A 12,820-nucleotide genomic window follows, 5' to 3' on the forward strand; every position below is an offset into this window, starting at 1 on the left:
CGTGATCACCTCTGACCCTCCCCCACCCCAGTGCCCACCCCCACCCCTCCCCCCGTGAACACCTCCACTCCTCATTACTGCCTTCGCTCCACCACATGACCACCTCACCCCCCCCACTACTGACTGCCTCCACCCCTCACCCCTCCGCTGTGACTGCCTCTGCCCCTCCCTCAGTGACCGGCTCCACCCCTTCCCCTCCCCTGTGACTGCCTCCATCTCCTTCTCCCTCCCCCAAGTGACCACCTCCACCCCTCCCCTAGTGACCACCTCCGTGACTACTTCCACCCCCATCCCTCTCCCACCACCAGGAACAGACAGCATGCCACCCCAACCCCCCCAACCATTGGTGACAGACTGTATCTTCATTACCTCCCGCTGCCTCCACTATTCACAGTTTACCAGTATTGCACTGAACGATGAAACCAGGTATCTACACCTGAATCTGCATGCAGAATACAAGGACATTTAACCCCAGGTCACTACCTGCAGCCACTGGCCAATGAGAAAGCCAACCCACCTTTTGTTTGAAAGGCCACCTCAACAAACCATCGTAGTTTCCTCTCATAATGACAAAGAAGAGAGACATGTGGGTTCCACGTCCCACACCATCACCATTCAGATAGACACGCAGGCACATCTTGTAGCCATATTTGCTGGTGTAGAAAGCTGGACAATGGGTAACAAACATTTAATGTCAGACTGGAGATCTCGGCACAGAGATCAGAAAGTATGCAATACTGGCAGCCAATGCTATATAACATACACCCGTACCTTAGGTATTCTACATTTAACTGCATTAAAGCACAAATGTGGCAATGGCTGAATAACAGCAACAGAGTACAGGAGTGTCGAATAAATGCAAACTTTCCTCCAGCCTGTAAACCACATGATTCCCAGAGATCGGTAAGTGGATGCCTGCTTTTCTCAATTGTATTAATAACAAACTTGGGTCAAAATTTACAGATTTTGGGTCAAAATTTACAGATGATTCCAAACTTGGAGGCCATTGTGAATCAACAGGGGGGACAGTGTCAGACTCAATGAACAGATAGGTGGCAAACAAACTCTTAATGCTGTGCAGTGTGATGTGATAGCTTTTGGTTAAAGGAATGAGGGATAATATGAACAGCACAATTCTAAATATGGTTCAGGAGAAAATGGACCTGGTTGTCTGTGCAGCAGTTGTTAACGGATGCAGGACAGGTTGAGAAAGTGTTTACAAAGCCAGTTGGGATCCTGGGCTTTTGAAGTTGAGGCATGGATTACACAGCAAGAGGGTTATGGTGAACCTACAGAAAATACTAGCCTCTGCTGAATATTTCAGGCCAGTTCAGGGCACTGCACTCCAGTAAGGATTTGAAGGAATGTATAAACATTTCACAAGAATGAAGTTCCTCATCCCTGGAACCAGTGATGTGGATGGATTGGTGAAGATGGGGCTGTTTTCCTTGGAGAAGGGAAGGTTGAGAGATTTAACTGAGATGTTCAAAATCATGAGGAGTGAGGGTAGAGTTAATGGGGAGGAACTGTTCCCATTGGTCGAGAGATTAGGAAGCACAGCACAAAACAGGCAATGATGATACAAGGGAAAACAATGCCTCCGATCTGTATAATGCCATCAACTAAATGAAATGTCCCAGGGTGCTTCACAGACACATTATAAACCATGGTATTACATTAAGTCAGTAGATAGTCAATACATTCCTGATTCGGAGCTTGGGCAGGTAGACGCATGTTTCGAAAGAGAATTGGATAAACAGATGATAAGAAAGGTTAGAGACAGGCAGGTGACTGGCATTCACACAGTTGGTCTCGGAGGTAGCAACTTTCCACAGAGTAGGAATGGAATCTGTCCCCAAAATCTTGGATATGGCTCAATTAGAGTATTAAAGCCATGGATTGCTGCAACTACTGTTAATGAGAAAGAAAAACACCATTCACAAGAACTGCCTTTGAGTTTATCATTAACTTAAAAGAGCTGAATGGGATTCCCCTGTTACTACGGTGTCAAGGAAAGCAATATGGAGTTGGCTTGAATAAACAAACAATTCTTCCTGTTGGCAAATGCGTGATGGGGACGGTGTAGAGAGAGCTCTAGTTTGCATCTAACCCAGGGCTGTAACTGTCCTGGGAGTGTTGGCTGGGGACTGCGTAGGAGAGGCTTTACCTTGTATATGTTCCCATGTGTCTCTCTCCTGGGTGTGTCTGACGGACACTGGGTCCTTCCCAAGGGACCTTCCCTTTCAAAAACATCTTCACTTAGTGTCACAGAATCATACAGCATGGAAACAGATCCTTCAGTCTAACCAGTCCATGCTGACCGTAATCCCAAACTAAAATGGTTCCACCTGCCTGCCCTCAGCCCATATCCCTCAAAACATTTCTTATTCATGTATTTATTGAAATGTCTTTTAAACATTCTAACTATACCTACATCCACTACTTCCTCAGGAAGTTCATTCCAAAAATGAACCACCCTCTGTGTAAAAAAAAAAATGCCCCCATGTCTTTTTTTAAATCTTTCTCCTCTCATCAAAAACATGCCCCCTAGTCTTGAATCCCCCACCCTAGAGAAAAGACACCTGTCATTCACCTAATCCAGACGCTTCATGATTTTATAAACCTCAATAAGGTCACCCCTCAACCTCCTACGCTTCAGTGAAAAAAGTCCCAGCCTATCCAGCCTCTCCTTATAACTCAAACCCTCCATTCCCGGCAACATCCTGGTAAATCTCTTCTGAACCCTCTCCAGCTTAATAATATTCTTCCTATAGCAGGGCAACCAGAACTGGACACAGTACTCCAGAACAGGCCTCACCAACATCCTGTACAAGCTCAACATGACATTCCAACTCCTATACTCAAAGGTCTGAGCAATGAATACAAGCCTTCTTAACCACCTTATCTATATGACACAAACTTCAAAAAATTATTTAAAAAAAACCCTAAGTCTCCTGTTCTACAACAGTATCCAAGGCCCTACTTTTAATTGTATAAGTCCTGCCCTTGTTTGTTTTACTAAAATGCAATACCTCACATTTATCCAAATTAAACTCCATCTGCCACTCCTCAGCCCATTGACCCAATTGATCAAGTACTCTTTGAAATCTTAGATAACTTTCTTCACTGTCCACTATACCACCAATCTTGGTGTCATCTGCAAGCTTACTAAGCATGCTTTCTATATCGGAGAATTTTCATAGAATCCCTACAGTGTGGAAACAGGCCCATCGGTCCAACAAGTCCACACCGACCCTCAGAGCATCCCACCCAGACCCATCCCCCTATAACCCAGTCTCATCGAAATCATTAATATAAAAAGGCAAACGAAAGTGGACCCAGCACCGATCTCTGTGGAACACTGCTGGCCACAGGCCTCCAGTCAGTAAAACAACCTACCACCCAACTCTCTGTCTTCTGCCGTTAAGCCAATTTTGCATCCGATTGGAAAGCTCACCTAGCTAGTTTTCTAAAAAAAAAACTGAACTTCACATCTAGCTTCTACAGTGCAGTCTTTCCGATGTCTCAATAGAAGAGAAGTAAAAAGAAACTTCCACTACTTAAATTCTACTTGGCAAATATTCACTTCATTCCAATAGTATTAAATATCCATAATTATAGCCAACATTAAAATCCATGAATACACCGCAAAATGGCCTGCTGCTGAAAGGCTGAATGACACTGCAACTGTGAAGGAACGTGATATACTTCCACGTTAGGATGGTGAGTTAATTGGAGGGGATCTTGTAGGTGGTGGCATTCCCTTATATCTGCTGCCCTTGACCTTCTGGGTGGCACAGGTCATGGGTTTGGAAGCTGAGGGGTTGCTGCAGTGGGATACATACAGTTGCCACTGAGCCTTAGTGTGGAAGGAGTGGATGTTGAAAGCGGTCAATGATAATGGTTTTTTGAAAAGAAAATCAACCTATTTGGGAATGCTCTGACACACTTCTGTGCTAGACAGGACTCCAACCTGGACCTTCTGGTCCAGAGATGAGACACTACCACTGCTTCACAACAGTCCTATGTTAATATAGCAAGTAATTCAGGTTAAGTTGAGAATCAGGAGAAGGCTGCTAATTGATGTCTGGATACTTAAACAGGGAACACGAGGGTTCTGTGGTGCATGGTAGTGTCACTACGTCCATGCTAGAAGGACTGGGTCAAGTCCCACCTCCAGATATGATAGCCACAAAGGTATGTCATAAAAACCATTTTCCATGTAATCAACTGGTTTAGAGCGTTAACAGGAGGAACAGCTCGGATAGAGAGAGAGGGGAACTTTGTTTGTGCAGACAGTTTATTGACTACACCAGTTCGGGTCTCTTGATTTCTGTTTGAGCGGCCTGGTTAGAATCAATTAACTGTGGTAGCACAGGATGGCTGCCTAACTATTGGAGACTAAGATTTCCTTCAGACAAAAGGTTGGTAATTTAAGTTACTTTGCATTTGGAATCAGTTATTGTTCTCCAAACATGTCTGGATATGATTCCCCACCAGTGTTTTGTGAAGCTGGACCTTATGGTTGATGGAAGAATGAAGGAGAGAAATGGACAAGGGTTATATCCTTGGCAAAGACAAAAAAAAACAAGCCAAGGTCTTGGCACTATTGCTTCTAACTAAAAGCAGGATCAATAATACTTATACATGGAGCTACAGCCTCAAAATTGGACATGGAGAATGGCTTGGAAATCCAATTAAAATTTATGGACAGAATTTAAGTAAGTTGATCAATTAGAGGCATGATCCAACTTTGATAAATTTGCAAAGCTGGATGGTTGGCAGCGTGCATTCCTTGAGGATAATTGGCACAGATTACACTCTTACAGAATATGAACAAGTCTTAAAAAGTGAGGAGGCATAATACACTTCATACACACATATTATGAGCAGATTACGGCAGATATGGGCTGAATGAGTATGGACAAAGTGATACCGATTGATAAGATAGGGCTAATGATCCTCATGGACTATTGCTGAAAGTCAGCATAAAAGTAACATCCACGCCAGAAAGGGCCAAAGAATGGAGGCATGCTATCATTAAAGGGAGAGCAGGGAAAGCCACCAACAAACACAAACACTGACTAAATGTAAATCATGAGGGGTATCGACAGGGTTAATGGTAGGTGTCTTTTTCCTAGAATGAGGAATTTCAAGACTAGGGTGCTTATTTTTAAGTGGAAGAGAGAGAGATTTAGAAAAGACATTAGGGGCACATTTTTTACACAGAGGGTGGACCACGTGTGAAATAAACCTTCTGAGGAAGTGGTGAATGCGAGCAAAGTTACAATATTTAAAACACAGTTAAGTACACGAATAGGAAGGGTTTGGGGGGATATGGGCCAGGAGGAGGCAGGTGGGACTAGTTTAGTTTGGGATTATGTTCAGTATATGTTTGGGTCTGTTTCCGTGCTGTATGACTGTACGAGGGACAGGAGTAATGTGGAAGGACAGGAGTAATGTGGAAGGCCAGAAAACACAGTATAAATTCTGAAATTGGACCTGGAGGTAAACATGGCCTTAGGTAAAGGTCAAGAGTTATAACCGGGGAATATCTTTTTGCATTCCACAATGAAATCAGAAAGGGAGCAGAGAGCATAGATTGACAAGAACAAGGACCATTGAGCAGATTGGGAATCCCACGAGAATCTGAACTCCTCACAATTTAGGGATAGAAAGAACTGCAGATGCTGGAGTCAGGGATAACACAGTGAGGAGCTGGAGGAACACAGCAGGCCAGGCAGCTTCAGAGGAGCAGGAAAGTTGACGTTTCCGGCTGGGACCCCTCTCCACACTGTGTTAGCCCCTCACAATGAAGAATGATTAATGGCTACTAATAATTAAGTTTATAAAGGATACCAAACAAAATGAGTTGGAAAGCTGGGGAGAATTTGATGTGTAAGTGCAACTAGAGACAGGCAATCAATGCTGGCCACCCAGCAATGCCCACGTTCCATGGGTGAATTAAAAAAAGGGGCTACATACAGGACAGCCCAGTTTATCACACTGAGGAACATGCGCAGAAAAGTGCTCCCTGATGATGTCTACAAGATAAAGCCAGACTGGTGACTTAGGGTTTCAAATAGAGAGTTGGTGATCAAAGTTAGTGTACTATCTACAAGATGCACTGCAGAAATTCACTAAAAATCCCTTAGACAACCAAATACCCAACTACTTCTATCTAGAAGGACAAGGGCAGCAGACACATGGGAACACCACCACCTGCAAGTGTCCCTCCAATCCACTCACCATCCTGACTTGGAAATATATTGTCGTTCCTTCACTGTCACTGGGTCAAAATCCTGGAATTTCCTCCCTAATAGCATTGTGGGTCAACCCACAGCTGGTGGACTGCAGCAGTTCAAGAAGGCAGCTCACCTCCACCTTCTCAAGGGCAACTAGGGATGGGCAATAAATGCTGGCCCAGCCAGCAATGCCCACCTGTCATAAGCAAATAAAAAAAAACACTATGGCAGGAAAAGTGAGCTAGATATTTTCTTAACTTTTTTAATAACATATTCCTGAGAATGTAAATCAATGGATGTAAAAGTTCCATTTTCGTAAGTGGGAAAATTTCAAAGGGGAGTCTTTTGAAGCCACGTAAAGAAGCTAACCATATAGAAGGCAAATTGTGACAATTAAACAAATATGTTTATTGTTGACTGACATATCACGTGTGGGTGGTATTTCTCAGTCAGGTCTATCTCACTGAAAGTAGACTGCATTCAATTAAAAGCAAACCCAGACATGTTTTGCAAGTTTCAAGCATCTTTATGTTGTATGTTTGTGGTTTTCTGTGGGAAGAACCTGTAGATGTCAGTATGAGTAGGTTCTTTTGGGGAGGAGTAAACTTCCAGCCTTGGATGATCCAGAAGCTATGAATTTTGCCACTTTTGGTGATGCTTCACATGCCAGTCTTCCAGGTGGATAGTCTAGTAAGGCAGAGTTTATCATATTCTTGGTCTGAAAGAATACTAAATATTGTCCCTTGGCATGGGAAATCAAGAAATTAAAAAGGGTAGTTAAAAGCACGTTCGCTGCTGAAACTTTGGCATCAGTGGAAGCAATAGATAAGCAATACTTGCCTAATACTCTGAAGAAAATCTTATTAAAATACAAAAAAAAACACGGTCCCAGAGAGAACAATTATCCACAATACATTCTATGGCAAGGTTCATTTGACAATGAGTGTCGCAGAGAGAAGCTTCAGAATTGATCTTGCTGGTGTGAAGGAAACGTTGGAATGAAGAGAGATTTCTAAAACAAAGTGGCTTAACACAGTCATGAGTTGTTAGTTTGTTGCTGCAGATGGAGTTTAGTTTAGATAATGTGAGGTGCTCCATTTTGGTAAGGCAAATCAGGGCAGGACTTATACAATTAATGGTAGGGCCCTGGGAACAAAGGGACCTGGGGTGCAGGTACACAGTTTCTTGAAAGTGAAGTCACAGGCAGACAGGGTGATGAAGAAGGCATTACATTGAGTATAGAAGTTGGTATGTCATGTTTCGGCTGTACAGGACATTGGTGAGGTTTTAGAATACTGGTTACAATTCTGGTCAGCCTTCTATAGGAAGGATGTTGTTAAACTTCAGAGGGAGCAGAAAAGATTTACAAGGACGTTGCCAGGATTGGAGGGCTTGAACTGTAGGGAGAAGTTAAATAGGCCGGGGCTATTTTTCCTGGAGCATCGGTGACTGAGGGTGACCCGATAGAGGTTTTTAAATCATGAGAGGCATACATAGGGTAAATAGGCAAGGTCTTTTTCCTACGGCGGGGGAGTCCAAAACTACAGAGCATAGATTTAAGGTGAGAGGGGAAAGATTTAGAAGGGACCTGAGGGGTAACTTTTTCACGCAGAGGGTGGTGCACGTATGGAATGAGCTGTCGGAGGAGGTGGAGGAGACTGGTGCAAGTACAATATTTAAAAGGTATCTGGATGGGTACATAAATAGCAAGGCTTTAGAGGGATATGGGCCAAATGCTGGCAAATGGGACTAGGTCAAATTGGGACGTCTGGTCAATGCAGATGAGTTGGACCGAAGGGACTGTTTCTGTGATGTATGACTCCATGACTTTATGTTTTATGAAAAGACATGCTTGCCCTGAGAAATTATCAGAAGCCCTCAAACAGGTACATCATGTTGCAAGAACATAAAAAGTTAGTTGTTTGTTTCGATTGCTTTAAAAGAACAAAAATTATAACATATTACACATTCCTGAGCATTACACAGCTGTCCTTAGCAATAAGAGTTGAAGGTGGATTAAAAACTCCCAGGCCTCAAGAGGTCAGTGTTCCCTGTCTACACTGGGTGTGTTAGATTGGGGTGGGTAGGTAGATCAGAGACCCCCTTGTGAAGGGGCTGGCATAAATCAGTCTAGGAAGTAAGCAGCTAACTGGGTCACTTGGCCTGACTGTCTGCCTCTTAAGTGGAGATCAGCACTACCCTGTATCGATAGACAGACGTCTGGGATGAGCAGAGAGTCAGCATAATGATGAACTGGAAAAATATTCACAGACAAGGCAAAGCTGCCTCGCAGCAAATGCATAACTTCATGACCGGTTCTACTGGTTGATATCCAAAGATTGAGAGCTAACTCTCATCATGCATACCATTGGGGACCTGGCTACAGTTATTTCTTCACCCAGAGAGTGGACAAGCTGTGGAATGAGAACGGTGAGGTCAAAATATTGAACATTTTCAAGGAGTTCGATATAGTTCTTAAGGTTAAAGGAATCAAAGGGTGTGGGGAGAAAGCAGGGACAGGGGACTGAATTGGATGATCGTACTGAATAGCATGAAGGAGCTGGCTCGCAGGACTCAATGGAGTCATAGAGTCCTGGAGTCCTACAGCACGGAGACAGGCTTTTCGGCCCAAACTGATCCATGCTGACCAAAATATCCATCCATGCTAACCCCATTTCCCTGCACTTGGTCATATCCTTCTAAATTTTTCCTGCACATGTACTCGTCCAAATGCCTTTTAAATGCTTTTAATGTACCCACCTCAACCACTTCCACTGACAGCTCTTTCCATATGTGTACCACCCTCTGTGTAAAAAAGTTGCCCCTCAGGTTCCCATGTATTCTTACCCCTCTTACCTTAAACTGATGCCCTCAAGTCCTCGATTCCCCAACCATGGGTAAAACACTGAGTGCATTCACCCTATTCATGCCTCTCATTATCTAATACACTTCTATAAGATCCCGCCTCAGTCTCCAATGTTCGAAAGAAAAAAGTCCTAGCTTGTCCAACCTCTCCGTATAACTCAGTCCCTTGAATCCTGGCAACATCCTTGTAAATTTCCTCCACACTCTTTCCAGTTTAATTACATCCTTCCTATAGCAAGGTGACCAAAACTGAACGCAATACTCCAAGTGCAGGCTCAGCAACTTCCTGTACAACTGCAACATAACTTCCTAACTTCTGTACTCAGAATTCAGAGCAGAAATGACAGGACATATCAGTTGAATACGTGGCTGCAAAGTTGGTGTCAGGGGGAGGGTTTCAGATTCCTGAGGCACTGGGACTGGTTCTGTAAAGAAACCTCTGTAAAATCCCCCCTCAGTTTTTTTAATTCATTCACGGGATGAGAGCATCGCTGGCCAGGCAGCATTTATTGCCCAACCCGGTTGCCGAAAGGGTAGTTAAGAGTCAACCACATTGCAGTGGGTCTGGAGTCACATGTAGGCCAAACCAGGTAAGGACGGCAGTTTCCTTCCCGAAAGGAGATTAGTGAACCAGATGGGTTTTTCCTGACAATCGACAATGGATTCATGGTCATCATTAGATTCTTAATTCCTGATATTTTATTGAATTCAAATTCCAACGTCTGCCGTGGTGGGATTTGAACCCAGGTCCCCAGAATGTTATCTGGGTCTCTAGATTAACAGTCCAGCCATAATACCAGTAGGCCAACCTCCTCCCTCAGTCTCTTAAGCTCTAAAGAAAACGGTCCGAGCTTGTCCAACCTCTCCCGATAACTCAGTCCCTTGAGTCCTGGCAACATCCTCGTAAATTTCTTCCGCACTCTTTAATAACATCCTTCCTACAGCAAGGTGACCAAAACTGAACACAATACTCCAAGTGCAGGCTCACCAACTTCCTGTACAACTGCAACATAACTTCCTAACTTCTGTACTCAATGCCCTGACTGATGAAGGCCAGTGTGCCAAAAGCCTTCTTCACTGCCCTGTCTACCTGCGACTCCACTTTCAGAGAACCGTGCACCTGAACTTCAAGGTCCCGCTGTTCCACTACACTCCTTAAGGCTCTACCATTCACCACGAAACTCCTGCCTTGATTTTACTTTCCAAAATGGAACACTTCACACTTATCTATATTAAAATCCATTTGCCATTTCTTGACCCACTTCCCCAGCTAATCAAGATCCTGCTGCAATTTCTGACAACCTTCCTCACTGTCCGTGATACCACCTATTTTACTAATCATGCCTTGTACATTCTCATCCAAGTCATTAAAATAGATAACAAACAGCAATGGGCCCAGCGCCGATCCCTGAGGCACACCACTAGTCACAGGCCTCCTTCCACTATTACTCTCTGCTTCCTACCAAAGAAGCCAATTGAGTATCCAATTTGCCAGCTCTCCCTGGATTCCATGCAATCTCACCTTCCAGTGCAGCCTATCATGTGGAACCCTATCAACTGCCTTATTGAAATCCATATAGACTACGTCTACCACCCTGCCCTTATCAACCATCCTGGTCACTTCATCAAAGAACTCTAACAAATTTGTGAGGCATGATCTCTCATGCACGAAGCCATGCTGACTACTCCTAATCAAGCCCTGTCTTTCTAAATGCATGTATATCTTATCCCTCAGAATCTTCTCAAGTAACATACCTAGTACAGATGTTAAGCTTACTGGCCTATAATTAGCAGGTTTTTCTTTGCAGCCCTTCTTGAATAAGGACACAGCATTTGCTACCCTCTGGTCTTCCAATACAAATATATCAGCCAGGGCCCCTGTAATTTCTTCCCTAGCCTCTTGCAGGGTTCTTGGATATATCTGATCAGGACCAGGAGATATATCCACCTTCATACTTTCTAATACTTCCAACACCTTCCCTACTGTGATACAGACTATTCCCAAAATATCGCCACTAAATTGCTCAAGTTCCCAAGTCTTCTCCACAGCAAACACAGAGCAGAAATATTCATTGAGGACCTCGCCCATCTCCTGCGGTTCCACACATACATGTCCACTTTGGTCCTTGAGGGCTTCTATTCTCTTTCCAGTTATTATTTTTCCTTTAATATACTTAAAGAATCTCTTTGGATTCACCCCAATCTTCTCAGCCAAGGCTATCTTGTGCCCCCTTTTCGCCCTTCTGATTTCCTTCTTCAGTAAACTCCTGTATCCCCTATATACCTCCAGGGATTCCCTTGATCCCAGCTGCCTGTTCCTGAACCATGCCTCCTCCATTTTTCTGGTCAAAGCCTGAATATTTCTTGTTATCCTGGGTTCCCTACTCCTGACAACCTTGTCCTTCACCCTCACAGAAACGTACAGACCTTGAACTCTAGCTATCACACTTATAAAGGCCTCCCACTTACCAGAGGTTCCTTTGTCTGCAAATAAACTACTCCAGTCAACCCCTGCAGGCTCCTGTCTAATTCCACCAAAATTCATCTTGCCCCAATTTAGAACTTGAACCAGTTTTGTCCTTCTCCATAACTATTCTAAAATTAATCGAACAATGGTCACTGGTCCCAAAGTGCTCCCCCACTGTCACCCCGATCACCTGTCCTGCCCTATTTTCGAAGAGTAGGTCAAGTTTTGCCCCTTCCTGAGTAGGACCCTTTATATACTGCTTGAGGAAACTTTCCTGAACACATTTAACAAATTCCACCCCATCTGAGCCCATAGCACTATGACAGTCCTAGTCAGTGTTAGGGAAATTAAAATCCTGAGAGGGAGAGGCATCACGTCAGCACATATATTAGAGTCTAGAAGCAGTCACCTGCGCAGAGGAGCAGATTGTCATGGGCCTGCTATGAAGGAGTACTCCTCTAACCAAAACAAAAACAAAGGGGAGACAGACGTGCTATTGAAAGTTTGTAGGCAGCAGAGTGAGAAGAAGGTATTGGCACGATAGGCTTCAGTGAGCAGCGGCTCAGCAAAAAATACACGAAAACTCAGGTAAAGTCCTTTTAACTTTGCTCTTAATCTTAGTGCATTTTAGATGGTAATGAGGGCCACGGCATGCTCCTCCTGCAGGATGTGGGAGCGCAGGGAGACTTCCATCATCCCTGATGACAACATCCAGCTGCATTTCCTGGGAGACAATGTTAGGGAGCTGGAGCTGGAGCTGGAGCTAGATGCATTCAGGATCATCTGAGATGCTGAGCGAATCATAGATAAGAGTGTTAGTGAGGTGGTCATACCTAAGGTGCAGGCAGAGAGTAGCTGGTTGACCACTAGGAAAGGCAAAGGGAGTAGGCAGAGAGTACAGGAATCCCCTGTAGCCATTCCCATCGAAAACAAGTATACTGGTTCGGATGCTGTTGAAGGGGGATGACCGATCAGGGGAAAGCAGCAATAGCCAGGTCAGTGGCACTATGACTGGCTCTGGGGCACAGCGGAAAAGGGTAAAGGTAAACAAGACCTTAGTGATAGGAGACTCGATATTTAGGGGAATAGACAGGAGGTTCTGTGGCTGCCAATGGGAATCCAGGATGGTGTGTTGTTTCCTGGGTGCCAGGGTCCAGAATGTCTCGGACTAGCTCCAGAATGTTTTCAAGGGGGACAGTGAGCAGCCAGGAGTCATTGTGCATGTTGGCATTAATGACAAAGG

General features: G+C 44.2%; 1 protein-coding gene across 1 annotated transcript in view; it reads right to left on the minus strand.

The window, feature by feature from the left end:
- The window catches only part of traf2b (Tnf receptor-associated factor 2b), a 42,611-nt gene that overhangs the window by 4,714 nt on the left and 25,077 nt on the right, over positions 1-12,820 (minus strand). The window contains exon 9 of the mRNA XM_048613478.1: positions 518-666. Within this exon, the coding sequence (XP_048469435.1) occupies positions 518-666 (149 nt within the window). The remainder of the gene's footprint in view (positions 1-517; positions 667-12,820) is intronic.

Source organism: Rhincodon typus, chromosome 28 (assembly GCF_021869965.1).
Source record: "Rhincodon typus isolate 14 chromosome 28, sRhiTyp1.1, whole genome shotgun sequence".
Lineage (NCBI taxonomy): Eukaryota > Metazoa > Chordata > Chondrichthyes > Orectolobiformes > Rhincodontidae > Rhincodon > Rhincodon typus.